The sequence below is a fragment of the Plecotus auritus genome (genome assembly GCF_963455305.1).
Source record: "Plecotus auritus genome assembly, chromosome: 6".
NCBI lineage: Eukaryota > Metazoa > Chordata > Mammalia > Chiroptera > Vespertilionidae > Plecotus > Plecotus auritus.
This window is the reverse complement of record NC_137773.1, coordinates 82,829,099-82,855,722: the sequence shown is the minus strand read 5'-3', so window position 1 is coordinate 82,855,722 and position 26,624 is coordinate 82,829,099. Positions and strand designations below refer to the sequence as shown.

At 54.7% G+C, this 26,624-nt stretch overlaps 3 protein-coding genes across 8 annotated transcripts; 2 read left to right on the top strand and 1 right to left on the bottom strand.

The window, feature by feature from the left end:
- Nucleotides 1–4,708: 4,708 nt before the first annotated feature.
- REEP6 (receptor accessory protein 6) lies at nucleotides 4,709–10,708 on the bottom strand. 4 transcript variants are annotated; one of them, XM_080672640.1, is made up of 6 exons: nucleotides 10,372–10,604; nucleotides 7,086–7,179; nucleotides 6,869–7,007; nucleotides 6,385–6,553; nucleotides 6,087–6,173; nucleotides 4,709–5,743 (listed from the first exon to the last, which is right to left on the bottom strand). In XM_080672640.1, the coding sequence occupies exons 1-6, from the start codon at nucleotides 10,484–10,486 to the stop codon at nucleotides 5,706–5,708; spliced, it is 642 nt and encodes a 213-aa protein (XP_080528766.1). In that variant the 5' UTR covers nucleotides 10,487–10,604; the 3' UTR covers nucleotides 4,709–5,705. The 4 variants fall into 4 exon arrangements, with proteins under 4 accessions (XP_080528766.1, XP_080528768.1, XP_080528765.1 ...); XM_080672641.1 differs by having other exon boundaries at nucleotides 4,712–5,743; nucleotides 6,067–6,173; nucleotides 10,372–10,618; XM_080672642.1 differs by lacking the exon at nucleotides 6,087–6,173 and having other exon boundaries at nucleotides 4,710–5,743; nucleotides 10,372–10,613.
- Nucleotides 10,709–11,433: 725 nt separating this feature from the next.
- On the top strand, nucleotides 11,434–20,463 carry PCSK4 (proprotein convertase subtilisin/kexin type 4; the record flags this gene model as incomplete). The annotated part of the gene is made up of 13 exons (XM_080675418.1): nucleotides 11,434–12,000; nucleotides 14,131–14,207; nucleotides 14,304–14,392; nucleotides 14,662–14,834; nucleotides 14,918–15,130; nucleotides 15,697–15,797; nucleotides 15,874–15,977; nucleotides 16,047–16,164; nucleotides 16,418–16,597; nucleotides 16,810–16,934; nucleotides 17,191–17,313; nucleotides 17,433–17,932; nucleotides 20,296–20,463. The coding sequence occupies 13 exons, from the start codon at nucleotides 11,434–11,436 to the stop codon at nucleotides 20,461–20,463; spliced, it is 2,538 nt and encodes an 845-aa protein (XP_080531544.1).
- LOC308250444 (UPF0449 protein C19orf25 homolog) lies at nucleotides 20,352–25,004 on the top strand. 3 transcript variants are annotated; one of them, XM_080673098.1, is made up of 3 exons: nucleotides 20,352–20,473; nucleotides 20,728–20,859; nucleotides 23,391–25,004. In XM_080673098.1, the coding sequence occupies exons 2-3, from the start codon at nucleotides 20,730–20,732 to the stop codon at nucleotides 23,615–23,617; spliced, it is 357 nt and encodes a 118-aa protein (XP_080529224.1). In that variant the 5' UTR covers nucleotides 20,352–20,473; nucleotides 20,728–20,729; the 3' UTR covers nucleotides 23,618–25,004. The 3 variants fall into 3 exon arrangements, with proteins under 3 accessions (XP_080529224.1, XP_080529225.1, XP_080529226.1); XM_080673099.1 differs by having other exon boundaries at nucleotides 20,406–20,463; XM_080673100.1 differs by lacking the exon at nucleotides 20,352–20,473 and adding an exon at nucleotides 20,627–20,641.
- Nucleotides 25,005–26,624: the final 1,620 nt, after the last annotated feature.

Genomic DNA, 26,624 nt, shown 5'->3' with positions numbered 1-26,624 from the left:
GCCCACAGGCTTAGATGTGGTTGGCAGAACCACTTTGGAAAACAGTTTGGCCATGTCTGCTATAGATGAACAAAAATAACAGTAGCAAGTTAGATATGTCCAAGTCCCAATCCCCAGAATCTGTGAATGGGACCTTATTTGGAAAAGGGATCTTGGCAGATATAATTAAGCGTCTCAAGATAAGATCATTCTGGATTACCTGGGTGGGCACTAAATCCAATGACAAGTATCCTCATAAGAGACATGCAGAGGAGAGACAGAGAAGAGGGTCATGTGACAATGGAGGCAGAGACTGGGGTGATGAGGCCACAAGCCAAGGGAGGTTAGAGTCCTCAGAAGCTGGAACAGTCAGGAAAGACCCTCCCTGGAATCGCAGGAGGGAACGTAGCCCTGTAACACTGACTTCTGGCCTCCATAATGTGAGAGACTAAATCTTTGTTGTTTCAAGCCCCCTTCCTCCCCCTACCCAGTGTGTGGTAATTTGTTATGGTCACCCCAGAAGACTCACAGGCTTACCCTATACTCTTCAATCTCTGAGAAATGAGAGATGCACTCACCAAAGGTCAGTTCTAGAATGTTCCTAGCAGCTTTAGTCTTAATAACCCAAAATGGGAAACTACTCAAATGCCCATCAACAGTGGAATGGGGCAAATAAATTCTGGCCTACCCACAGAATGAAATGCTATCCACCAATGAAAAAGAGCAAAGTACTGATAATTCCCACAGTAGTGGTGAGTCTCAGACACAGCGCTGAGTCAGATAGGAAAGGACAGAGATACCATTGGGGGTGGGGAGTGACTGGGAGGGGCTGGCCCTGTTACCTTAGTAGCTCTGAGTCACTGGTTACACTTTTCTGTAGGTTTAAAAATAAAACAAGCAATATGCCCGGCCAGCGTGGCTCAGTGGTTGAACATCGACCTATGAACCAGGAGGTCACAGGTTTGATTCCCAGTCAGGGTACATGTCTGGGTTATGGGCTCAATCCCCAGTAGGGGGCATGCAGGAGGCAGCCAATCAATGATTCTCTCTTATCATGGATGTTTCTGTCTCTCTCCCTTCCTCTCTGAAATCAATAAAAAAAAAATCAATAAAAATATATTACAAAATAAAATAATATAAAATAAAACAAGTCTGAGGGGCTAAAGGTCACTGTTTCCACCTGGGTAGACAGGTGTGTATCCTCACTCTCCCTGGTGAACTGTCCAGGGCAGGGGGCCAGGGAGCCTCTGAGCACCTGTTTCACCACCCCCTGGGGACAGCCCGGTCGGGGGGGGGATGCCAGGTGCAGAGCGAGCCCAGCACTGCCCCACCCCCACAGCCACGCCACATTCTTCAAACAGCGATAAGCAGGTTCTGAGATCCCTGTCCCCAACACCCATGTAGGCCTATTAGCAGACCTTTGATCAGTCCCTTCCTCCCTCTTGACAAACCTTACCCAAGGAAAAGCCGAAGTCCTCCCCACGCCTTCCAGATACCTGCATGGTCCACCCCACCCCCCCTGGCTCACCTCCTCTCTCCCCCTCATTCACTCAGCTCCAGCCACACAGGCCTCCCTGTTCTTCCTACACTCTGCCAGGCTCTGCCTTTGTACAGGCTCTTCTCTCTGCCTGGACCACCCCTGTCCCAATTCTCACAGATTCATGCCCTCACCTTCTTCATTTCTTTACTCATAGACAGGCCTTTCTCTGCAGCCCTGTTCCTCTCAACCTCGGCTGCATTTTCCATTTTCCCCATGCCATTCACCTCACTCTCTGACATGTTGTTTTTTTAATTAAATCTTTTTGTTTGTTTGTTTTATCGATTTAAGGGCAAGGGAGAGAGAGAGAGAGAAATGTCATCATTGTGAGAGAGAAACATGGGTTGGTTGTCTCTCATATGCGCCCTGACTGGGGATCAAACCCGAAATTTGGGTATGTGCCCTGATCAGGAATCGAACCCACGACCCTTAGAGGCACAGGATGATGCTCCAACCAACTGATCCACAGGCCTCCCTCTGACGTGTTATACATGTATCAAGCCAATTGTTTTCTTCCCAAACTCCCAGGAGTGGGAAATTTTTAACTCTCTGTGTCAGTACTGTAACCCTGGCTCCCAGAGGAGGGGTTGGAATACCACACGCGCTCACTATTCGAGTAACACTCAGCACTTCCTCCTCCTTTGTTAAGAGTTCTCAAGGATGAGGACACGGGCAGTGGTGTTGGTGGCTGCAGAAGGCTGCCTCCTTTTTTGGGAAAACTGTCTTAGAGTCACCACCAGCTGGGAACTGCAAGGCTGGCTAAGGAGTGAGGGGCATGGCATGTCAAAGGATTGCAAGACTTGGCTGATGTGTTTGGGCAAAAACTGAGTGTCTCGGTCGGGGACGGTCCTGCGCCAACGCCCAGAGGTCTTCGCCTTACGACGAGTACCCACCCCGCGGAGCGTGCGCAGAGCCGACGCCACTGCGGCGGTCCGGACGGCGGGTGGTAGCTGCGGCAGGAGGTTGGGGGTGGGCGGGAGGTGGTGGGATCTGTGGGAAATGGCTGGCCAGTAGAGGAGCCCTGAGACTCGTGTGGACCTGAGGCCGCGTAAGGCTGGACTGAGGTTGAGCAGAGTCGGCCAAGCGTAGGCCTGGGAGTCGCTTTCATCCCTGGTCGGAGGATGGTGGGGCCTGTTCGGCGGGTCAGAGGGGAACTCGACCGTGGCTGCCTTTTCTGCTAAGCCTTCCTAGTGCTATTAATTAGTTTAGCAAATGTTCAATGACCTGCTAGTATGTTCCAGGCGGAACACAGCACGGAACAGACAAAAATCTCAGTCGCTGTGGCGCTCACGGTCTAACGGGGGAGGCAGGCGAGAGGCAAGAGAAGTAAGTAAAACACGTCATGTTGAGATGGAGACGTGGCGAGTCATGTAGATTTTATATAGAGCAATCAGGGAAGGCCTCGCTGCGAAGAAGACATTTGAGTCAAAACCTGAAAGCAGTGAGGGAGAGTGTGAAGGCACAGACCCCCAGGCGCCTCTCCGTTCTGGAAGGATCTCCAGGGCCCTCCTCATTTAGTCCCTCACCTGAGCGAGGTCCCCCAAGGTCAGGTTCCACAGCCTGTGACTGTCCCCTGCCCTTGCCTTTTTCAGGCCTGCCCTTCCTCATTTTTCAGGTGTCAGCTCACTCACCACCTCAGGCCTCTCTCCTTTTTTGTCACTGCTTCCTTTTCTCTTCATATTTCTTGGGTACCCTCTTCCCATTTTCTGTCTCCCTATCCTCAATTTAAATGGCAAAGATGTTCATTTTAGCCCAAACCGGTTTGGCTCAGTGGATAGAGCGTCGGCCTGCAGACTGAAGGGTCCCGGGTTCGATTCTGGTCAAGGGCATGTACCTTGGTTGCAGGCACATCCCCAGTGGGAGGTGTGCAGGAGGCAGCTGATCGATGTTTCTCTCTCGAAAATGTTTCTAGCTCTCTATCCCTCTCCCTTCCTCTCTGTAAAAATATCAATAAAATATATTAAAAAAAAAAAAAAAGATGTTCATTTTACTCACTAGTGAATACCCAGCATTTAGTGTGGTGCCCTCCTCTGCCACATACTGAATACTTTTTTTTTTTAAATTGAAAGAATAATAGAGACTAACTGCCAAAAAAAAAAGAAAGAAAAAAGAAACTGAGTGTCTCCAGACATTGCCCAGCACCTTTGAGAAAAAAATTGCCCCCAGTTGAGAACCACTGAATTACAGCCTCAGAAGCACCTGTATTGTCAGGGTTTGTGGTTCATCCTGCTAACCCTTCTCTTGTATTTGCATCAGAAGTTGTGGCCCCTAGGATCATGGTGAAGCAGAGCTTGGGTGGCAGGAGCTGAGTGGTGAGATGGGTGGCCTGATGGATTCTGTGGGGCCCAGGTCCTCCCCAGCTGTGAAAGCAGATGCCTTTGTGTTACAGCCCCTTCCTCAGGGTACAAAACCTGGCCCCCAGGCTCAAGGTGCAGCTCATTGCAGGTGCAGTTCAGGCTTCAGGCACCCCTGCTTCCACTGAGACCACCTCCTGGTCCAGCTCCAATCCCACTCCCACCCTGTGCCCCAGCTTCCAGTTCAGGATCTGCCTCCAGGGATCTGTACCTGTACAGGGGGCATTCTATACATATTTTATATACTATTGGATTGGATTTGCTATTCATTCTTTGGGCTTTTTTGCATCTGTGTCCATTCCTGATTTCATGAGCAGGGTCATGCTGGCCTCACAAAGGAAACCCAAGTGCAGGTTGAAGGAGACCTCATTAGTGTTCACCCAACTCCGCTCTCTCCATTTCCATGAATGCCAGTCTGTCAACTACCAGCCCCAAGGCCTTTTGCTGCCTGCAGAGGGATGCTGGCTGAAATGAATGGCCACTGCTCCCCCAGTGGATAGCCCTTGGCTCCCTCAGCACCTGAACAGAGGGTCTCAGGTGTGCACTGGACACAGGTTCCAGGCTTGGCCACACCCACTTCTTTGGCTCCTTCCTCTACCCACTCCCTACTGAAGCTTCCTGAGGTCCCCTTCCAGAAAAAGGACTTGTACTCGAATTCTCACCTCTGATTCATCTCAGCCACTTGGCAAGACCATAATTCTGGGCCTCAGTTTCTTATTTCTAAAGTGGGGTGCACAGCAACCTCTCCTGATTAGATGGGAGGATCTCTGCAAAGAACACCTGGTTCCTCCCCTCCCCCCTCCCGCCCCCCACACACACTCAGGACAGATGGCAAAAGAAAGCTCTGCCAGATGTACTTTATTGAGCCCTCTCCTAGCAGGATAGGTGTTTCAGGCGCCAGCAGTGCTGTAGGTACTGGAGCCAGGAGTGGTGGTGGGGCCAGCTGCAGGTGACTTCAGTGGTGGACTCTGAGGTGTACTCCAGAGGGGACTCAGAAAGGTAGGAGACAGTTAGCTCGGGCACTGAGGTACTGGTTGGGGGCTGCAGCTCGTGCACTGAGGTACTGGTTGGGGGCTGCGTTGGGGACTTCTTCTGATGTTTGTTGGACTTAGAGGCCTTGGGGGCTGACTCTCCTGGTCTATTGGGGTTGTTGTGGGGCTGCATGGGGATGGTGGTACCACTGGGGGATGGCAGCGTTGAGGACTTCTGATGTTTGTTGGACTTAGAGGCCTTGGGGGTGAACTCCCCTGGTCTATTGGGGTTGTTGTGGGGCTGCATGGGGATGGTGGTACCACTGGGGGATGGCAGCGTTGAGGACTTCTGATGTTTGTTGGACTTAGAGGCCTTGGGGGTGGACTCCCCTGGTCTATTGGGGTTGTTGTGGGGCTGCATGAGGATGGTGGTACCACTGGGGGATGGCACAGTAGGGGGGGCCTGGATGGAGGAGGTGCTGGGATGCTGCACAGAGCCTGAACCAGAGCCAGAGGACTGCTGGGCTGGCTGGGAGGGGCCCAAGGAAGTGATGGATGGTTGAGGGTGCTGCTGGCCAGAGGCCTGGGGCTGGTTGGAAGAATTGGCTCTTGACCTAGATGCTTTTGAGAACGACTGGACCTGGGATTTGCCAGGCAGCTTGGAGCCATTGGCAGAGCCTGCGGCCCAGGATTGAGAATGGGACGGACCCAAGGTGGTACGTGAGGCGTTTCCAGAGGCTGGCTTGCTTGGGGCTAAGGGAACAGTGGGGGTCTGTTCTGAGGAATCAGTTGAGGAATCCGTAGAGGACATGGTGTCTTTTAGCTGGCCGGCCAGCATATCTGCACGGGGGCTGGGTGGGGACTTCACTTGTCCTTCTGGAGCTGAGACACGTTTACTTTGGCTGCAGAGAGAGGGCCATGGGGGTAAGGTAGGTCTGGCCGAGCTCTCAGGTTCTGGGGCTGTGCTCAGCTGCTAGAGAGTGGGATGGAGGCTGCTGGGGACCAGGGTAGGGTCAATGGCCATCCTTGGCAAGGATAGTCATCTGCACATATTCACACATATGCAGGTACACATGCACACAATCACACACATAAATGAACTCACACAATGCACAAACCAACCCACTGTCATACACACACACACACACACACACACACACACACACACACATCCATGTATGCACTCACACCTGCACATATGCATGCATACACATATAAAACTTACTTCCTAGGGGTGGGGGTTACCTATGGTTGGCTCCAGTAGCAGCGGGGGGCCCACCACCATAGCTGCTGGGGTGATGAGAGCCCGGCTTCGGGCCAGGGTCTGAAGGACTGGTTTCCGAAAGCATAGGAGAGAAAGGCAGACAGTGAGAGGGGAAGCCAGAGCGCCTGATGCCAACAGCCAAGATGCTAGATGGAGACCAGTCAGAGTCAGGAGGAGGGGAGGCAGGAGTGAAGGTAAGCAGGGGTGGATAGGCTGGAAGATAGACAGACAGACCCAAACTGGGACAAACTAACTCCCCCATGCCCTAAAAGCACACACCGTCCCGGGTTATTCCTGCTGCCATGTCCAGGGCTCGCCCGCTGAGGTCTCTCATGATGTTGTCCACGGCCTCGTGATGCTTTAGAAACAGCGGGCGTATGATTCGACGATACAGCATGTGAGCCCCATTCCACGGCCCGGGAATCATGCAGAACAACAGGAAGGCGCACTGCGGGCATAGATGGCAGTTACGCTCGGCTTGGATCTGTGCCCCGGGAGGAGGGGTTGGACCTCTTCCGTCAGACACTGGGCTATGTGGACGTAGGCCACCCCGAACAGACACCCCTTAGGATTCGTCTGGCCACCCACTTCAGACATCCTTTTGGATGGGCTTGGGCTGCCCCTGTCAGATACTCCCCTGGTTGGGCCTGTTTCCACAGGGAAGGGGCTGAGGAGGCAGCAGGGCAGGCCCCTCAAACCCCGTCTCTGGTTGCCTGCCTGCTCCCAGGAGATGCCATCCTGTGTGTGTTCCAGTGGTGCGTACCTTTCCCACGTAGTAGAAAGGGAACCAGGACAGGAGTAGATCGCTGAAGAACTCGGCAAGCCCGAATAGGCTGTACACCACCCAGTAGGTGAGCCACACAGTGTCGTCTTCCTTGCTTGGACTCTCGATAGCTTTTATCCTGGGGGGAGGTGTGACACGATCAGGGGCTGCCTGGAGCCCCTCATGCTCCCCACCTGGACAGCCCGGGGGCACTCACGAAGCATATGCGGGGTACACAAAGCCGATGAGATTGCACAGTAGAGGTGCCCCGTAACCGAACAGAAGATACAGGCTTAGCAGAGTGGTGGCTCCTACAGAAAAGAGGGCATGGGTGGGGGTCTGACTCACTCCACACCCAGTCCGCAGGCTCCCAGCCTCCTCTTGGCCTGGCAGATGTACCCAACAGAGTTGTCATTCCTCCCTCAAGCCTTGGTGATGCCTCCAGGGTATGCTAGTCTCCACACAGCACCTGGACGACTCCCACAATGGCTCTGAACACTTAGTCTTGTGTCTGTAATTAGTTAACATATCTATCTCCCTATTGTACTGTGAGCTCCCCAAAGGCAGGCAGGGTCCTTGGCCCTGGTGGATACAGAGTAGCCACCCAATAAACACTTGCTGAATAAGGAATCATCTGCAATTATAACCACTTCACCCTGGGCCCTATAAGAGGGGTTGGGCACATAAGTCCATCATTTGAATATAAGTAATAGGAGAAAAAACTAAAACTGAGGCCATTCTATCATTAAAACATGATTACTGGTGAGCAGACAAAGGCAGAGGCAATTCAAAATTTCATCTTAGGCCTGGTCAGTGTGGCTCAGTGGTTGATCATCGACCCATGCACCAAGAGGTTGCCAGTTGGAGGCCTGGGTTGCAGGCTCGATCCCTGGTGGGGGGCATGCAGGAGGCAGCTGATCAATGATTCTATATCTCCCTCTCCTGCTCTCTTTAAAATCAATAAAAATATATTTTATTTTTTATTTTTTTTTATATATTTTATTGATTTTTTACAGAGAGGAAGGGAGAGGGAGAGAGAGTTAGAAACATCGATGAGAGAGAAACATCAATCAGCTGCCTCCTGCACACGCCCTACTGGGGATGTGCCCGCAACCAAGGTACATGCCCTTGACTGGAATCGAACCTGGGACCCTTCAGTCCGCAGGCCGACGTTCTATCCACTGAGCCAAACCGGTTAGGGCAATAAAAATATATTTTAAAAATGTCATCTTAGTGTGGGGTTTCTTAGTCTGGGCTGACATCTGGGCCAGGTCATCCTCTTTGTGGGGCTGGATCCACCCACTCTGCCAGGAACAGGCCACCATGACACCACAGTTGTCCCAGACACTGCCTAGTGTCCTAACAGGGGCAGTATGGTCCCATTTGAGACCCCCCTTGTCTTAGACAGCAAAGGGCAGTACAGAGCCTCTCTGATCTTGGAGAGCCCTCTGTTCTTCCACTCACTTGCCATGTGACACTGAGAAAGTCTCTCTCTTCTTGAAGACTCAGTTTCACCATCGGTCAATGGGGTATAGCGACCCTGCCTCCTAGGGTTATTGTGGATTAGCTAAATACACTAGTCAGACTTACCCTCTCCATACATTACTGAGGGACTTCTGGTCACAAAAAACACTCCCAGCAAAGAGGCTCAGAACAGTGTGGGAATATGGGGAGCCAGGAGCATTAGCCACTCTGAAAACCATTATTGTAACTCTCATATCTAAGTGCTACTTGTGTGCTTCTCTGTTCTGTCTCATGCAATGACAAGACCTAAACAAAAGCTGTCGGGGAAAGGGGCTTGCCCAGGGTCACTGAGGAGCATTGACAGCTTCCCACGTCCTTCACAGAGGCTACCTTCTGGACCAAAGGGCAGTCACCCATACACTTCCCTCCACCTGCATTAGTCTTTATCCCAGGCCTGGTGTCAGAAGTGGAGCAAGTCCTCCCCAGCTGGCTCCTCTGGCTTTCCTCCTGTTACCTGGGATAGGGTATTTGGCCATCTGGGGCATGTGGAACCCAAGGGTTCCCACATCTGGGCAAGGGGGTGGGGGAATGTCACCTCTTCCTCAGAAACTGCTAGTCAGAGAGCAGTGGCTCTCCCAGGGCACCCCTCCCCTCAATCCCTATTCCTGCAGCCTCAGCAATAGGAGGATGATCTTGTACATGGGTTGCGGGGGGCAGGGGCATGGCCTGAGATCAACAACAGATGGGGCCCAGGGGGTGAGGAGAGGTGAATACTCCACACAGGGCAGGTGGCAGGGGCATCCTCCCACATAGCCCTTGCCTTTTTGGGCCTTAGCTTCCTTCCTTTAACTATCAGCCTCCCTAGTGGCCTCTTCCCAGTGGGCCCCTCCCCAGTTCTCTATGACCTAAATTCCCCAATCACTGGTACAGAGATGTGGAAAGCCAGGCTTGCTCAAATGGGCAGGTCCCTGGCTAAGCAGACATAGTTGGGCAATGGGAACCTGGGGGACAAATTTCAGACCCTCAGGGCTCCCTGGCATGGGGATCTCTGGCTGGTGGGAAAATGGGAGTTAAGTGGACTCCCAGCATCTGCACATAGAAGGTGCTCAAAACACCTGGCACTGTCTGCACACAGAACATGCTCCTGCCCCCACCAGCATCCTTGTGATTCATTCCAGGAGGTCTTCCTAGAAGAAGTGGCAGAGTGGGTGCACCTGAACACCACAAAAGAGGGAAGGAAAGCATTTAACCATTTACTAACTAGACAGTTTCTGAGAGTGGCAGGGGTCACCCCAGGTTATTGAGGAGGAAAAAAAGTGGAAGGACTAGAATGGTAGTTACAGTCAGGGGTGGCTGGAGCTCCTTCTCCCTGGTTTTCTATCCAATCTTTCTCTAACCCCACCACAGCTGTCAAATAATCCAACTCCAACTCAACTATTCATGCACAGTAGGCCAGGTGAGAGGAGAGGGCACACCAAGAGGGGAAACAATGGGAGAGTAGGTGGGAATGACCCTCCCTCTTGGCAGGGAGTATCCCCTCTAAAAAAACAAGATCTCTACATTTGCTTTCAGGTTGGGGTTCATCTGGGAAGGAGGTGAAGAGACACTCAGGGCACTGGCGCCTATCTGCCCCCTCCTCCCCTCTCCTACCCTTGGGGCCTGCAGGGCAACTGGAAGAACCGGACTTTGGCCTGGCGGGCACCCAGAGCTCCAAGGGACGGGGCAAAGGACGGCCTCCAGACACGCGGACCAGAGTGGGGGTGCTGCAGGGGCCCAGAAAAGGGGTGACCTTCGCCCAAGATGGCACGGCGAGGGCAGGGGAGGGGCTGCGGATTCACCCGAGGTCGCAGCCCAAGGACCCCTCCCCAGCCAGGATCTCAGCCTCCCCACTGGACAGTGGGCGCGCCCCTCCATAAGGACCGAACCCAGCAGCTGGGGCAGGCCGGATGTGGGGCAGACTAAGGCCCAAGTGCCCCAGAGCCTCAGTATGCAGGTCGGTGAAATGGGGCGACAGCTCCGAGCGCCCTCAGACGGCTCACCTGCTGCCAAGTACCGCTTGTCGACACCGGTCTTGGCTTCGAGCGCCCTTAGTGCCTCGGTGGCCAAGTTCCTCTGTTCCAGAAGACGCTCGAAGCGCTGGCGCAGGCCGTCCATGGCAACGGCGGGACCGGGGTTGGCAGCCCGAGCTCGATCTCGGCGCTGCGCACCGGTCCCGCCAGGCACGCGCCGCCTTTTTCTGAAGAGAGTCGCACCGTTCTGCTCGCGGGCTGGTCCTTGCCTCCAGTTTGGTCCCCGCCCCCTGCCCGACGCACCGGCCAATGGGAGGGCAGGGCGGGCAAAGGAGGTGGGGCCTGCCCCGTCTCCCCCGCCTCATTGCCCTCTGGCGGGCGGTGGCGGCCGCAAGCGCCACATGAAGGAAGGGGGCGGGGCGCAGAGGCCTAGGGCGCCGATTGGTCGAGGGGGAGCCGGACGTAGCTGATTGGAGGGGCGGGTCTTGGCCGGGGATTATTGGCTGAGCGGTGGTGTAAGTGGAGCTGGGGGAGGAGAGAAGCGTGCTGTGGTAGACAGAGTTGGTGGGAGGGGCCTGAGAAAGACCAGAGTTGATTGGAGAAACGGTAAGGAATTCATTAGCAAGAACAGAGGAGGGGCGGGGCATATTATAAAGACTGCGGGAAGGAATCTGAAGGGCGGGTATGGGGCGGAGCTAAATTGAGGAAGTGAAGCTCACTGTAAAGAGCAATCCTGGTTGGACGGGAGAGGAGGGAGGGCTGATTCTATTGAGGGGTGTGTAGGAAGGGGTGCGGCTAAATAACAGGGCGGGGTCAATCAGAACAATAGTGAACTCCTCTGGGTCAGAAGAATTGGGTCACTGTACAAATAGGGAGACTGAGGTTCCAGAGGGTTTGGGTCTGCGTGTGTCCACCCTCCCATTTCTGTCGGGACTTCGTGCCTCCAAAGGGAAGACGCAAAGACCCCTGGGAGTTGAAGCCTTTCAAGGGTTGCTATGGTGCCGGGGGCGGGGCGGGTGCTTGGGCCAACGCGGCGGTTTGGCTGGGGGGAGGGGCTTCTGGAGGCCTGGCCCTACCCCCGCCCCCGCCGCCATGCGGCCCACCCGGACTGCTCTCTGGCTGCGCCTGGCCTTGCCCCTGGTCTTGGCCCTCGTTTGCCCCGCGTCTGTGGGGTTGGTCTCGGCCCGGGCCCCCATCTATGTCAGCAGCTGGGCCGTGCGGGTGTCTGAGGGTTACCGGGAGGCTGAGCGCCTGGCACGCAGATTCGGTTTCGTCAACCTGGGGCTGGTGGGTGGGACCCGGATGGACTGGAGGGGGCGGGACTGGACAACCCAAGACACTAGGCCCCGACAGATGACAAATGGGAAGGTGTCTCTCAGGTCCCCTAGATATGAAGAACTCCCAACCAACCCCTGCTTCAGATTCGAGGACCCCCAGAGGGCACATGAAGCTCACACCAGGGCATCTGGTTGGGGGAGGATGCAAACAAGTGCATCCTGCAGGGCATCAGGGAAGCCGGATCCTAGCTATGAGGCTGCTCCCCCACATTCTCAGATCTTCCCTGATGGGCAGTACTTCCACCTGCGGCACAGAGGTGTGGTCCAGCAGTCCCTGACCCCACACTGGGGCCACCGCCTGCGCCTGAAGAAAGACCCCAAGGTGAGCCTGGCCTTGAGGCTGCCCCCTCAGGGTCTTAGACACCTCCTGTTATTCTTGTGATTGTTATGAATGGCTGTGATCTTTGGCAACTCACCTGCTCTCTCTGAGTCTTGGTTTTCTTTCACCTGGCCCTCCAGTCTATACAGTGGGGACCCAGATAGGGAAGATCTGTGGAGCGCAATAGATCATGCATGTGCGTGATGCACATTCCAGGTCAACATTTCTTATCAACCACCGCCCTTACCTCCTCTATTTTGACCTGAATGATTAAGATTCCCAAGTACCCCATAAAGAGAGGCAGTTAACTTTCTAGCTCATGGGAAGTAGGGTGGGGAATTGGCCCATTTTGTGATGAAAGAAGCAGTTCCAAAGAGGAAGAATGCTTCCTGAAGTGACCCAAAGAGACTGGCTGAATTGGGACCAGAACCCCGTCTCTAGATGACGAGGAAAAGATATTAGATGCCAAGCGGAGGATTTGAGGCTGAGTCTGGCAAGGCCTTGGGAGCCACAAATGGGTATGAACTGGGCTGGGGGGCTGATCCATAAGGAGACAAGAGGCCCAACTGTTCAAAACTTGCCTGGAGCATTGGCAACAAAGAGAACTGGCCAGTTGGAGATGTGGTTTGCAAGAGAGAAGCTAGGGCTTGCCGATGGATCAGATGCATGGGACAGTTCCCAAGAATGGAGCAGAGCAAATGGGGAGATGCTGAAATGGGAGTAGAGGGACATGTGTTGGTTTTGGGGGAAAGGGGTGGGGAGATCAACAAGGAAGGAGGAAGAGCAAAGATCTGAGAATGAGCAGCCCAGTCAGGCAGAACAACATGTGCAAAGGCCCTAAGTGAAGCAGCCACTGTGACAGCAGCAGAGGGAGGCTTGTGAGGGCCAGAAAGGCAGGGCCCTGTGGGCCCTGGAGTGAGTGGTGGGAAGCCCTGAGAGGGTTTCAACAAAGAGTAAGTCTGCTATGTGTTGAGAATGAGTTATAGAATAAGAGTGGAGGGGTCTGTTAGAGGACCAGGAGGTGGTAGAGAGCAGTGGCCACTGCAGAGGGTAGATGGGCAGGTCTTGGGCAGAGGGATTTAGAACAGGGATGGGGGAAGGGGCAGAGTTGGGACCCCAGGACTCCATGCCACCTCAGGCAGTAACCAATTATCTGTGGGCCCTGGGGATGGGTGCTCCAAGTGTCTTGGCACCCTCTGAGGGCAGAGCCCCAGACACATGGGGATCCAGAAGAGCAGCCCCAGAAAGAACAGGGTCCAGGTTCATCCCACACCACAAGCAGTAGACAACCCAGACACACATTCCACTAAAAACACAGCCTCACAGACAGTTGCCCCTTGTTGGACCCTGGGAAGAGGCCTATGCAGACCCTGGACACAGGCTTGGGCCCTTTGACCAAGAGTTGGCGGAAAGGGCTCAGAGGAGCAGGTCTTCGTTTGTGGAACATGGCCCTCTAAAGTGCAGGATAGCCCAGCCTGGTGTGGCTTAGGGGTTGAGCATCAACCTATGAACCAGGAAGTCACAGTTCAATTCCCGGTCATCGGTCCCCAGTGGAGGGCCATGCAGGAGGCAGCCGATCAATGATTCTCTCTCATCATTGATGTTTCTATCTTTCTCTACATCTCCCTTCCTCTCTGAAATCAATAAAAATATATTTTAAAAATAATAAAGTGCAGGATAGCTGGGAGGAGGGCGGGCTAGGCTTATTGATCCAGCCCCCTTCCTTGCTGCATGTTCCCCTCAGGTGCAGTGGTTTAAGCAGCAGACTCTGCAGTGGCGTGTGAAGCGCTCCTTAGTGGCACCCACAGACCCCTGGTTCTCCAAGCAGTGGTACATGGTGAGCGGGCTGGGCTAGGTGGTCGGGCCAGGCCAGGCCAGAGCCCTGCTAACTCTAGCCCCCACCTGGCATAGAACAACAAGATGCAGCCGGATCTAAACATCCTGCAAGTCTGGAACCAGGGGCTGTCAGGCCAGGGCATTGTTGTCTCTGTCCTGGACGATGGCATTGAGAAGGACCACCCAGACCTCTGGGCCAACTATGTGAGCCTGAGTTGAACTGGGGCAGGGGCTGCCCCCTCTTCCCCTGGTCCCATGGCCTGCTCCAACCCCCTCACATCCCCACCTTACCCCTAGGATCCCTTGGCCAGCTATGACTTCAACGACTATGACCCAGACCCCCAACCACGATACACTCCCAGTGATGAGAACCGGTGAGCCTGGCATGCTACAGGGGTCTGTGGGTGGCCCTTGTGCCCTGTGAGGGCCAGGTGAGCTGTGACGGGCACTCTTCTCTGCCCTGACACCAGGCACGGGACCCGCTGTGCTGGGGAAGTGGCAGCCATAGCTAACAACAGGCTCTGTGGTACAGGCGTCGCCTACAATGCCCGAATTGGAGGTACTCCGATGCGCCAAGGATAGGGGCTGGATGAGGTGACACTGGGTGGCTGGTAACACCAGGGAGATTTGGCAGATCAACCAGGGGAGGAAACTTCTTGGTGCCTTCGCCTTTGTTGCTTAGACTCAGGGTGTGGAGAGCTGAGCCTGCACAGATGCCTCCACTCCCCAGGAGCAGAGAGAGGGGCTGGCTAGGGTGTTTGGAGCTGGCCTGGATGGGTGAGGGTGCTGGCAGGGCTGTCTGCAGAGGACCGACAGCTGCCTGTGCAGGCGTGCGCATGCTGGATGGCACCATTACTGATGTCATTGAGGCCCAGTCACTGAGCCTGCAGCCGCAGCACATCCACATCTACAGTGCCAGCTGGGGCCCTGAGGACGATGGCCGAACGGTGGATGGTCCAGGCATCCTCACCCGAGAAGCTTTCAGGCGTGGCGTCACCAAGGTGAGCAGGATCTAGGGTTTTGGAGGGCCTGTGCCTGCATGGAAGGCTGACACCCCTATACCCTGTCCTGTCCCCATCTGCAGGGCCGAGGTGGGCTAGGCACACTCTTCATCTGGGCGTCTGGCAATGGTGGCCTGCACTATGACAACTGCAACTGTGATGGCTACACCAACAGCATCCACACTCTCTCTGTGGGCAGTACCACCCAGCAGGGTCATGTGCCTTGGTACAGTGAAGCCTGCGCCTCTACTCTCACCACCACCTACAGCAGTGGCGTTGTCACTGACCCCCAAATTGTGAGTGGACCCCTTCACCATGCTCACTCTGTCTGGCCCAGCCTGGTCCCCCCAACTTCCCTCTTATCTCCCCACCTTCCCTCCAGTCCCCATGTCTTCCCTCCTATCCTCCCAACTTCCCTCCGGCCCCCCCACCCCCATCCCTGCCTTCCCTCCAATCTCTCACCTTCTCTCCTGTTCCCCAACCTTCCTTCCTGTGTCTCCACTTCCCTCCTGTGTCCCCATCTTCCCTCTTATTCCCCCACATTCTTTCCTGTCCCCTCATCTTCCCTCCTGTTCCCCCACATTCTTTCCTGTCCCCTCATCTTCCCTTCTGTTCCCTTATCTTCCTTCCTCTCAGGGATTGCTCCTGCAGTGCTGGAACATAGACATGGATCCCAGGCCCTATCCCACTGTTGCCCCTTCACACACCCTGGCCTGTGTTTCTGGGGTGTGGACCTGGGCAGTGCTCAGGCCCCTTGTCTGGTGTAATGCTCTGCAGTGCCTTCTTGAGTCCCTGGTTCCATGTGAACAAGGGCTGGGTTTTCATGTGCACCAGGCCCCCGAATCCCCATCTCTGCCACCAGGTCACCACGGACCTGCACCACCAGTGCACCGACAAGCATACAGGCACCTCGGCCTCTGCCCCACTGGCTGCAGGCATAATCGCTCTGGCTCTGGAGGCCAAGTAGGTGACAGTGGGGACCCTACTACCACCCTGGCCCCCCAGTTGTGGCCTCAGCTTATTCCCTCATCTCCCCCAGCCCATTCTTGACATGGAGGGACATGCAGCACTTGGTGGTTCGTGCATCCAGGCAGGCACATCTTCAGGCTGAGGACTGGAGGACCAATGGCGTGGGGCGTCAAGGTACTGCATGGCCAGGTGGGGGTGGGGACACCATGCCCACAGAGTGAGTGATGGCCCCCCTCCACACAGTGAGCCACCACTATGGCTATGGGTTGCTGGATGCTGGGCTGCTGGTAGACTTGGCTCGCACGTGGCTGCCCACACAGCCCCAGAAGAAATGTGCCATTCGAGTCCTCCACAACCCCACGTGAGCACTCTCCTCGGTCCCAGCCACTGTGCATTACCTGTCAACTCCCCATTCTTCCCCCAACACCTGTCACATCTCCAGCCCTCTCCCACACCTGTCATTAACACTCAGGCAGACACTTGGGAGACAGGCCCTGAGGCCTCAGTAAATCCTAGAGGTGGGTCCCATGATCTGAGCCCAGACCCTGCCTGCTGGCCGCCCATCCCCCCAGCAGGCCAGCAGGAGGAGCCCTGATGCCCCATGCCACCCGTAGCCCCATCCTGGCGCTGATGCACATGAGAAAGAAAGTGTCGGCCTGTGCTGGCCGTGCCAACTACATCCGCTCACTGGAGCATGTGCAGGTGCAGCTGTCACTGTCCTACAGCCGCCGGGGGGACCTGGAGATCTCGCTCACCAGCCCCATGGGCACCCGCTCCACACTTGTGGCCATCAGGTCAGAGTCGGGGGACTTGCCTTATGGGTCCACACAGGGAGGGGCAAGTGCACTATGGAGTCAGGCGTGGCCTACGCAGGGGTGACCAGTCCTGTGAGGGCCATTTCTGCAGGCAGCACTTGGCATTGCAGTCAGACACTTGCTGTGGCTCAGTGGCCCCTTCATGACTGTAGTCATCACCCTTTTACCCCACCCCCACCTGTCTGCCCCAGACCCTTTGACATCAGCGGTCAAGGCTATAACAACTGGATCTTTATGTCCACCCACTTCTGGGATGAGGACCCACAGGGCTTGTGGACCCTGGGCCTGGAGAACAAGGGCTACTATTTCAACACGGGTGAGAGGCAGGCACAGGCTGGAAACTCTAAGGCCTGCCTGAATTACCCCACTGCAGTGGGGCTCCCAGTGATCTTGCATAGTAGAAATAGACATCAGTTATCATCCCACAATGGCTGCTGGGGGCCGGGGCACCATCTGAGTCTGTAGCTCCAGGGTGGGGTGGGGATGACTGGGGAGTAGGGTCCAAAATGGCAGGATTAGGCCACCAATAGTTTCTTCCTCTTATCCCCATGTTCACCATGACCCCTGCCCAGGGACACTGTACCGCTACACACTGCTGCTCTATGGGACAGCTGAGGATATGACAGTGCGGCCTCCAGGCCCCCAGGTGACCAGCAGCGCGTGTGTGCAGCGGGACACAGAGGGGCTGTGCCAGGGTGAGTGCCCAGTGAGGCATGGCCCACTTGCTGGCAGTGTGCGTGTGCGGCCCAGGATGGGTAGGTGGGCCAGGGCTGTATGCCTCAGCCTCACCTCCATGTCCATATGCCCCATGCAGAATGCCACAATCCTGCCTACATCCTGGGCCACCTCTGCCTCTCCCACGGCTCGTCGCAGTACTTCAATTGCACCCAGAAGGCAATGACTGCTGGGTCTGGGTGCCCAGTCACAGTCATACCACCCTGCATGTGTGCTTCAGCTGCCACTTCTGCTACACCTGCTGTGGCAGTTCCTTGCTCAACTGCATCACCTGCTGCCCACCATACATACTGGATGAGCATGGGGGCTCCTGCTCAGGGCCTGTCCCCCACAAAGGTCACCCCCAGCCCACTGGAACAACTCACCACTGCCACAGAGGCCACAGCCCGGCTGATCATGGCCTTTGGGGACACCCTCCTCTGTAGTATCCTCTCCATGGGCTGCCTGCTCCCCTGTGTAGCCCCCCACCCAGTGCCGGAAGCCACTCCCATTACCAACTGCTGGCTGGACCCCAGAGACATCCCACCTTGGCTTAGGCCTCTGGTGGGGACTACTGCCCTGCTCCCTTGTTCCAGATCAGTGTGTGTGTATGTTTGGGATGGAGGTGGGGTGGGATGGGGCAGAGGCCAGGCCACAATGGTGACCAACATCCCTTCTCTGCCCCAGAATCTGGGGGGAGGGGGAGGGAGAGCCAGTGACACTATCCAGAGTCTCAGGGACCATGTCTGACCTCAGAGTTTGCAATAAAGGCTTAATAGGAGGTGCCAAGTGTCTGGTCTCCTTTGGGGCTCAGCCAGGCCCCCCACCCCCATCCATGGTTGGGTGTCCCCTGTGCCCTGTTTGAAGATCACCTTCCCTGGCCATCAGCCCCTGGGGGACCCAGCAACCATAAAGAAAAGAGGGTCAGTTTGGGACCCAGAGACCCCAGCTATGGGGGTGGGAATGGGTGGGGGTTCCTAGTGATACCCACATGCTTTGAATGCCAAGCTTCTAGGAACCAGCCCACATTGCCCCTTCCATCTGGTTGACACAACTAGCAGAAGAGGGTCTATGAGCTTCCAATAATTATACTCCATTTCTGGAAGGTCATCGGGAAGCTGAGGGAATTATGGGCTGGAGGTACATTGCTCTCATCCCCCTACGGCCTCGACTTCCCCATTTGTAAAGTGGGTCTCCCACCTCTCTGGAACAGAAAGAGAATCTTGAGGTGTGGGGGTGAGAAAAGGGGTACAGAGTAAGCTATTAAATGCCTCTCCTCTATCCTCACACACACCAATAGGGTGGGGACACATTTGTCCCAATTTTCAGAGCGGGGAGGGGCTTCCATGAGGAAGTGAAGAGGGGAAGTGCCCTTGACTCTGAGGCTTCACTCAGGCTCCAAGGGGCAGGCCTCACCTCTTGTAGGAGCTCATTGGCCCTAGAAACCACCCCCTTTTGTGGCACTGACAACCTGGGAATTTGCTCTGCTACTGGGCTCAGGTTGCCCAACTTTAAGTCTTGAAGGGAAGAAGGCTCTGTTGAGGGCTTTGCAGCTGGGCAGTGAGAGGTACCAATAGCACATCTCTCACCAAATGCAAGGATCACAAGAGGCAGTTTTCCTGCCTGGCACACAGTAAGCACCCAAAATGCACCATCTTGGGGCAGCTGTTGGGCAGTTTCACAGACATTAAACCCAGTTACTAAATGAACCAGCAATTCTGCTTGCAGGTATATAGTCAGGAAAACTGAAAGCAGAAGTCCACACAAAAACCTGTGTAAGCATGTTCACAGCAGCAGGGATCACAACGGCCAAAAGATGGAAACAACCCAAGTGTCCATCAGCAGATGAACAGATAAACACATGGTCTCTTCACACCCTGGAATATTACTCAACCCTGAAAATGATTGAAGCACTGACACTCACTACAACATGGATGGACTTTGGAACCATGATGCTCAACAGTAAGAGAAGCCAGACACTCAAAGCCACATAGTCTGTGATTCCATTTATGTGAAACTAGAGGCCCGGTGCATGACATTTGTGCACTGGGGGAGGGGAGGGAGTCCCTCGGCCCGGCCTGTGCCCTCTCACAGTCTCGGACCCCTCAGGGGATGTCATGAAGGCAGGAGAGGCTCTGTGCTCCTCAGCTGTGAGCCAGCCTGGCTTCTGGCTGAGTAATGCACCCCTGTGGGAGCGCACTGACCACCAGGGGGCAACTCCTGCATTGAGCGTCTGTTCCCAGTGCATGTCATAGCGACCAGACATTCTGCCATTCGGTCGATTTGCATATTAGCCTTTTATTATATAGGATATCCGGAACAGGCAAATCCACCGAGACAGGAAATGGATTAGTGGGGGGTGGAAGGGAGTGACTGCTAATAGGGTTCTTTTGGGGGTGATGCAAATGTTCTAGAATTAGACTGTTGTGATGGTTGCACACACACACACACACACACACAGATATACACATATATATATATTCACAAACCACAGAATTGTATACTTTAAACAAGTGGACTTTATGCTATGTAATTTACATTCAATAAAGCTGTTAAAAAAATACACACAAAAATCGCCCTATTCTAGCCAGTCCAGCACCACCCATAGGGTGAGGAAAGGGTTTTAGAGATCAGAGGGGAGACCTGGACCCAGATCCAGCAGGCGAGTTGCTGGCGTATGTCCTGCGTCCCTGGCCACCTCGCTGGTAATTGGCACAGCTAGCATTCACTGAACGCCTCTGTGCGCAGGGCCTCCTTGTGTGGATAGGAACTTTGTTCCCAGGACAGCCACGCGGGTTGGGGGTTGTGTCCCCCTTTTGCAGAAAACGGCCTCACGCTTTGTTATGCAAGGAGGGAAGCCGGGATTGAACCCTACATCCACCCCTTGAGTCTCAGCCCGGAGAGATTGAGGTCCCGTGTTTTCTAATTTTGGTCCAGCTACAGCTCCTTTTGGATCACACCAGGTCGCTCGCGGGCGCGGCCTCTTTAAGAGGGGGAGTGACCTCATGACGAGCGGAGGGCCGGAGGAGAAGGCCGGAAGTTCGCCTCAGGACTTGGAGGGCGGGGCCACACTCCGACCGGAAGCAGAACTATCTGCTCTGAGCCGCTTGCAGCTCTGGGTGCGTGCCTAGGTGAGGAGAGGTAGGTACTGTTTCAGCAGGGAAACTGAGGCAGAGGTGGAGCTGGACACTGAAGGGGCGGGGCGATCCAGGAGAGGCGGGGCGATCCAGAGAGGCGGGGCGATCCAGGAGAGGTGAGGCGATCCAGGAGAGGCGGGGCGATCCAGGAGGGGTGAGGCAGGACGAGTGTGTAGGTATTCGCTGGACGGTTGGAACAGCCCTAGGCAAAGGCCGCGAGGTGGACGCCCTGGTGACGCTCGGTTCTCTCGCCTGCAGGGATGGGCTCCAAGGCCAAGAAGCGCGTGGTGCTGCCCACTCGCCCGGCGCCCCCTACGACGGAGCAGATACTGGAGGATGTGCGGGGGGCGCCCGCCGAGGACCCAGTCTTCACCGCCCTGGCCCCGGAAGGTAGGGGGAGCCCAGGACCCGCAGGCCTGCAGGGGAGAGACCGCCCCAAGACCCCAGCAACAAGATGCGCGGTGGGTGGGTGTAGGAGGTCCGTTGAAACCGTGGAATTTATTTTTATGTTTTAAAAATATATTTCTATTGATTTCAGAGAGGAAGGGAGAGGGAGAGAGAGAAATATCAGTGATGAGAGAGAACCTCCGATCGGCTGCCTCCTGCACACCCCCAACTGGGGATCGAACCAGCAACCTGGGCATGTGCCCTTGACCAAATCGAGCCCAGGGCTGGGCTCTTCAGTCCGCAGGCCGATGCTCTACCCACTGAGCCAAACAGGCTAGGGCGAAACAGTGAAATTTAGAGCAGAGATTGTGGCATGATCCTTACCCTCTCTGAGCCCTCTTCTCATTTTAAAGTGGGGCGCGTCTTCAGAAGGGCGTCTCAGACCTGGGTCCGCAGCCAAATCCTGCCCACTGCCTGTTCTGGTAAGGCCAGGAAGCTAAGAATGGCGTTTACGCTTTTTAATTCTTAGGGGGTAGGGGGAGAGATTATTTTGTGATAAGTGTTAAGGGTATGAAGTTCAGATTTGTGTCAGTAAAGTTGGGTTGGTGCACAGCCATGCCTGTTTGTGGATGTCTGAACCTGGCTACTTTCAGGACATAATGGCAGAGTTGAGTAGTCAGGACAGACTGACTGAGGCCAAAGCCAAAACTATGTATTTGTGGGAAAAGTTGCTCAGTCCCTTGTGGAGAAGATGATAACAGGTCAGTGACTAATGGCTTTGGCCTACCGTTATTGGGTGAATTGTGAACTGGTCCATGAAGTTTGCCTATTCATTCAACAAACCTTCATTAAGAACCTATTATGGCCCTGGCCAGTGTACTCGGTGGTTAGAGCTTCGGCCCGTGCACCAAAGGGTCTTGGGTTCAATTCCCAGTTAAGGGCATGTACCTTGGTTGCAAGTTCATTCCCCAGCCCCAGTCGGGGCGCTTGCAGGAGGAAACCAATCGATGTGTCTCTCTCACATCAATGTTTCTCTCTCTCTCCCCCTCACCTCCCTTCCACTCTCTCTAAAAAATCAATGTAAAAAATATCCTTGGACCAGCCAGGTGTGGCTCAGCGGTTGAGCATTGACCCAGGAACCAAGAGGTCACCAGTTCGATTCCCGGTCAAGGCATATACCCGGGTTGCGTGCTCAATCCCCAGGGTGGGGCATGCAGGAGGGAGCCAATCATTGATTGTCTCTCATCACTGATGTTTCTGTCTCTCTTTCCTCTCCCTTCCTCGCTCTGAAATCAATAACAATATATTTAAAAAAAAAAAAAAAAAGGAGCTAAATTTCTTTTTAAAAAATATCATCGGATGAGGATTAAACAAAAATAAGAACTTATGTGCCAGGTTTTGTTCTAAGCGTTGAGGTGAACAGGTGAACAAAAGAGATGACAGTGCCTTCCCTCAGGCCATTAGGACCAAGACAGTAAACATGTGTCTCGTGGGCAATATGAAGTGAGAAACGCTATGGGAAACATTTTTAAAAATTAAATAATAGTTAAAAAATTTCAGTTCATTGTTCCATGTAGCCACATTTCAAGTGCCCAAGAGGTATTTGTGGCTGCTGCTATATTGGGCAGCTCAGATGGAGGACTTTTCCATCACCAGGAATGTTCTGTTGAATGGGCAGTCCTAGGAACATAAGCCAGATTTATCTCCAGCCTGGGTCATCTGAGATTTCTTGAGCCCCAGCTTAAGAATTATTGGCATAAAAGGGGACATCTGTAATATTTTCAACAATAAAGGTAAATTTAAAAAAAAAAAGAATCATGGACAGGTCCGAAGGTGGGGAAACTGAGGCACAAGCAGTGCTGTGGCCGCTCAAGGGAGAGGTGCTTCCCCTGCAGGACCGTGTTTTTATCTAGGACCACACTTAATCTTTATGTGCGCTGTCTGGCGTTTCCCACCTTATTACTGAAGCAGATGGGGGAAAGTGATTAATAAATACCAGAGTTTGCAGGGTCTGTGCTAGACATTTGGCCTGCAGGGGTGTGACAGCAGACAGCCACCAAGCATGGCAGGTGGCATTGTTCCCATTCAAACAGGCCCAGGCAGAGCAGAGAGGACCTGGATATGTCTCTGGGTGACCCTGAAGCTGTGCTTTTTCTGCCCTGCTCCCTCAACCCCACTCCACCCCACCTCCTTCGGCTGGGCACACTGTTAGGAAGTGGAATCACCTGGAGACTTGTGTCCACACCCTCCTGTCTTTGCAGCCTCCTGACTGTAAGTGTAATTTTTCAAGATTACAGGGCCATGGGATAGTTTTTCGGGGAGCAGGAGGTTGCATCTGAGGCTTTAAGAACAGGAATGAGGGCTAGCCTGCTCGGCGGTTCCATTGCGGGGTCAGTGCCTTTTACAGGAGTGGTACCCACCCCCAGGCAGGGCCTCTTCCGTGACCAGAAGGGGTGGTAAATTTGCCAGAGGGGTGGTAAATGGAGGCTTCTCTCAGCCCCCTCTCTGAGCAGTGGTCTGTGTTCTGTCCCCAGACTCCCCAGGCTCCTCCTGGAGGGCTGAGAACCCTGAGGCCCAACGGGAGCAGCTCTACCAGCAGAGCCGGGCCTATGTGGCCACCAACCAGCGGCTGAGACAAGCAGGTGATGAGCTAAGACAAAGGTGTGAGGACCTTTGGCAAGCTGGCCAAGAGCTGGAGCAGGACGTCGTCCAAGTGAAGCAGGTGGCACTGTCAGGGGCCTCAACCACCTTCTCAGGCTGACCTGACCTTGGGCTCGCCTGAGCATGCAGTCCCTGGATAGTGCACCCCATGGCCTGCTGTCACATCTCAGACATGGGCTCTTGGGTCCCAGAAGCAGATTCTGGGCTCTCTGTTTCATGGCTAAGCCTGCCTTGGTACCCGGAGACCCCAGGGGACAGAGCCTGCCCGGTGTGTGGTTGCAGCAGGAACAGTGGAGAGTGAGGGGCACACCTGCCTCAGCAGGGCACAGGCCCGTTATCGAGGTCAGGACAGGCTTTGTGGATGCCACTCACCCCCAGGCTTCTCTTCTGGAGCCTGATTGCCTTCAGCCTCGACTTGGTTTGGAGCCTCAGAATCCATCTTCCCTTCTCTTCCTTTGGTAACCCTGCTTCACAGATCACCCATTAAACTGAGCCTGTCTCTATATGAACTGTGGGGCCCCCAGAGGTTCCAGAAGACAATGGGGGTTCTGTCCTCTCTCACTTTGGTGGCTGTGGCCATGTGAGGAGAGATTGCCCAGTAGGGCCCAGCTCTGAGATGGGGCCTCCAATGGCATGGAGCATCTCAATCTAAGGCATGGGCTTTCCCCTAGGGTAGCACTTGTGCGACCAGTTCATGGTTGGGGTGCAGGACTAACCTGTTGGCTGTGGGATCTATCAGATGGGATGCTGGCCTGGGCTCCCAAGATAGGACAAGCTGGTCAGTTACTTGCCTGGAGCCCTCATCCAACCACCTCCATCCTGGCTGACCAGGCCGTCATGGGTGTCCCCAACAAGTCCCTCAGAGGAAATCCCCACTGCCACCAGCCTTCTAGACAGTACCTCTGTGAGCCACTCTTTTCCAGGTTTCCCCATGAGCTTAGGGAAGCACCTGGACACACAAGGCAAGTTCTTGACACAGGTGACCCAGCATCTCTTTCTTCTGGAAGAAGGGGTGCCTGCTTAAACCTGAAAGATCCCTGAAACCCTTGGGGGCACAGGCATTCAGAACATGCTGGCATGGCTCCAGTTAGGGTAGTGGACACTGAGGCTACACTGTCCATCACCCCCCTGGCCTACCTGCTAATGTCTCAGTGTCCTGCTGCCCTGGGCTGGGAGGTCACCCCTCCCTGCATGTCCCTGGCCTTCAGGTTGGGTCACCTGAGTGAGTCTAGGGGCTCCAGAGCCCTGCCCCCCCCCCATGCCAGGATCACGGTGAGACACTCCAGCTACCTTCTCCGCCTGTCCTTAGTGCTCTCCTTGCTCAAATCCCACAGCCTGATCTGCCTCTAGCACATGGACCCAGAGCGGGCAGTCTGGATGGAAAACCCACAAAGTACTCCAGCCCCACCCACCCAGTCCTCACCCACTTGAAAATAGCTGTGTAGAGCAAGATTCAACAGCTCCATTTATTAAAGGTGCACATAAGATGCCTGGTTCTGTGCCTTCCTTCCACCAGACGATGGCTTTAGGTTGACTGGGGTGGGAGAGGGGAAACTGGGCTATATGTATTTACACATCTTGTAACACTGCAGGGACCCAGGGCATAGACTGGAGGGGCACAGAAATAGATGGACCAAAACAACTAGGCTCTGGCTGGGACACTATGGCCACTGGCCAGGTGACAGACTGGGGCAGAGGGAGTGAGGTAATGCTGTACCTGCAGGCATGTTGTCCCCAATTCAGTATCCAGCTGGTGGTGGTTGCTCAAGGTCTTGGGCTGAGGGTGCTCTGAAGGCAAACAGGGTCCCCTCAGCATTGTCTGGTGGCCGAGCAGCCCTGAGGGGATCAAGGCTTCATGGGAGATATCCTTTGGGTCCTAAGACTTCAGTCCTCCAGCTCAGGCCTAGAATCAATTGTCCAGTGACCACCACTCTTCTCAGGGCCCAGGCTCCCACTGTCCTGCCCTGCGCAGTTGTGAGGTGTGGCTATGCCTCTATCACGGGAACAGAGAAGGCAAATGTAGCTGCTGGACATAGATGGGGCATGACTCCTGGTGTGCTGGCTGAGGTGAAAGCTGTCCCCTTCTGAAGACAAGGGGCAGGTGGAGGGGGCAGCCAGGGAGGTCTGGGCCTCTCACCAAGTCACAGCAGCCACTCTGGCTCTAGAGGTAGCTCTGGGAGTTCTCCTCTTGGCCCATGTGGGAAAACTGAGACAGAATGTTGAGAGCACCACCCAGGGTCTCACAGTGCATGGGTGCTCCCACCCCCAGTACCCATCACTTCAGATTCCCTATGGCTGGGCAAGCTGTGTCTGAGTCTGCACAGCTTCTCCCACCAGGCCATTTTGGGAGGTAGCTGGCCCATGGTAAGTGTGAGAGCAGACATCTCACAGCCCCTGCTTAAAAAGGAGTTGAGACCACCCAGTCCTGCCACTTCAGGTTAAGGATGGAGACAAGGAGTCCTGGTTTCTCAGATGCATCTGAAATACCACCCCCGCCCCAGTGTGTCCTAAGGGGTTAGCTATGGGCTCATGCAATGCACTACCCAGCCCTCATTGCCATGGTCCTCTGTGTGCCAGCTCGTCCTAGAAGTTTGGTCATAAAAGGAGTACTTGGCGCATCCAGCCATTCCTGCATCCTGCCTGTGGCCTTCTGAGGCAGAGCCCTGGCAATTGTCCTGGTGGACAGGGTGTTCCAGGGCTTATAATGCAACATAACACAGATATGTTAGCAGAAGTAACACGGTGTCTGTGTGTCTGTGAGAGTTGGATCAGTGTGGCCCCCAAGAGCCCCACTGGGGGAACTGAGGACGGTCCAGTAAACACTTCTGCTCTTGGCTCAGCTCTTTCCATGGACAGGGGATAGGGAGGGACAGTGGTGCCCATGGGCAGGGACAGGAGCTCCTTCTGCACTTCCACCCAACCTCCCAGCGAAGGGACCTAAAATCTAGTCATCATGTTGCCGGTCTCCTCAAACAGCATCTGCTCCCCAGCCCCTCTGGGGCAGCTCTCATCTGCACTATGGCATATCTATGAGCCTGAGAGCAGCTACTTCTCAAAGCCAAGCTTCCCCAGGAATGAGGTCATTGGCTGTATCTGCAGGAAGCCGA

What these genes read in the sequence shown, in the direction of transcription:
- REEP6 (XM_080672639.1), bottom strand. Translation starts at nt 10,706, where the DNA reads ATGAGGCGGGGGAGACGGGGCAGGCCCCACCTCCTTTGCCCGCCCTGC. An exon ending in CAAGCGGTACTTGGCAGCAG is followed by an intron (nt 7,008 to 10,371) that starts GTGAGCCGTCTG and finishes ACCTCCCCCCAG; the next exon opens with GATAAAAGCTATCGAGAGTC. An exon ending in AGCAGGAATAACCCGGGACG is followed by an intron (nt 5,744 to 6,384) that starts GTGTGTGCTTTT and finishes CTCTCTCTGCAG; the next exon opens with CCAAAGTAAACGTGTCTCAG.
- LOC308250444 (XM_080673098.1), top strand. Translation starts at nt 20,730, where the DNA reads ATGGGCTCCAAGGCCAAGAAGCGCGTGGTGCTGCCCACTCGCCCGGCG. An exon ending in CACCGCCCTGGCCCCGGAAG is followed by an intron (nt 20,860 to 23,390) that starts GTAGGGGGAGCC and finishes TTCTGTCCCCAG; the next exon opens with ACTCCCCAGGCTCCTCCTGG.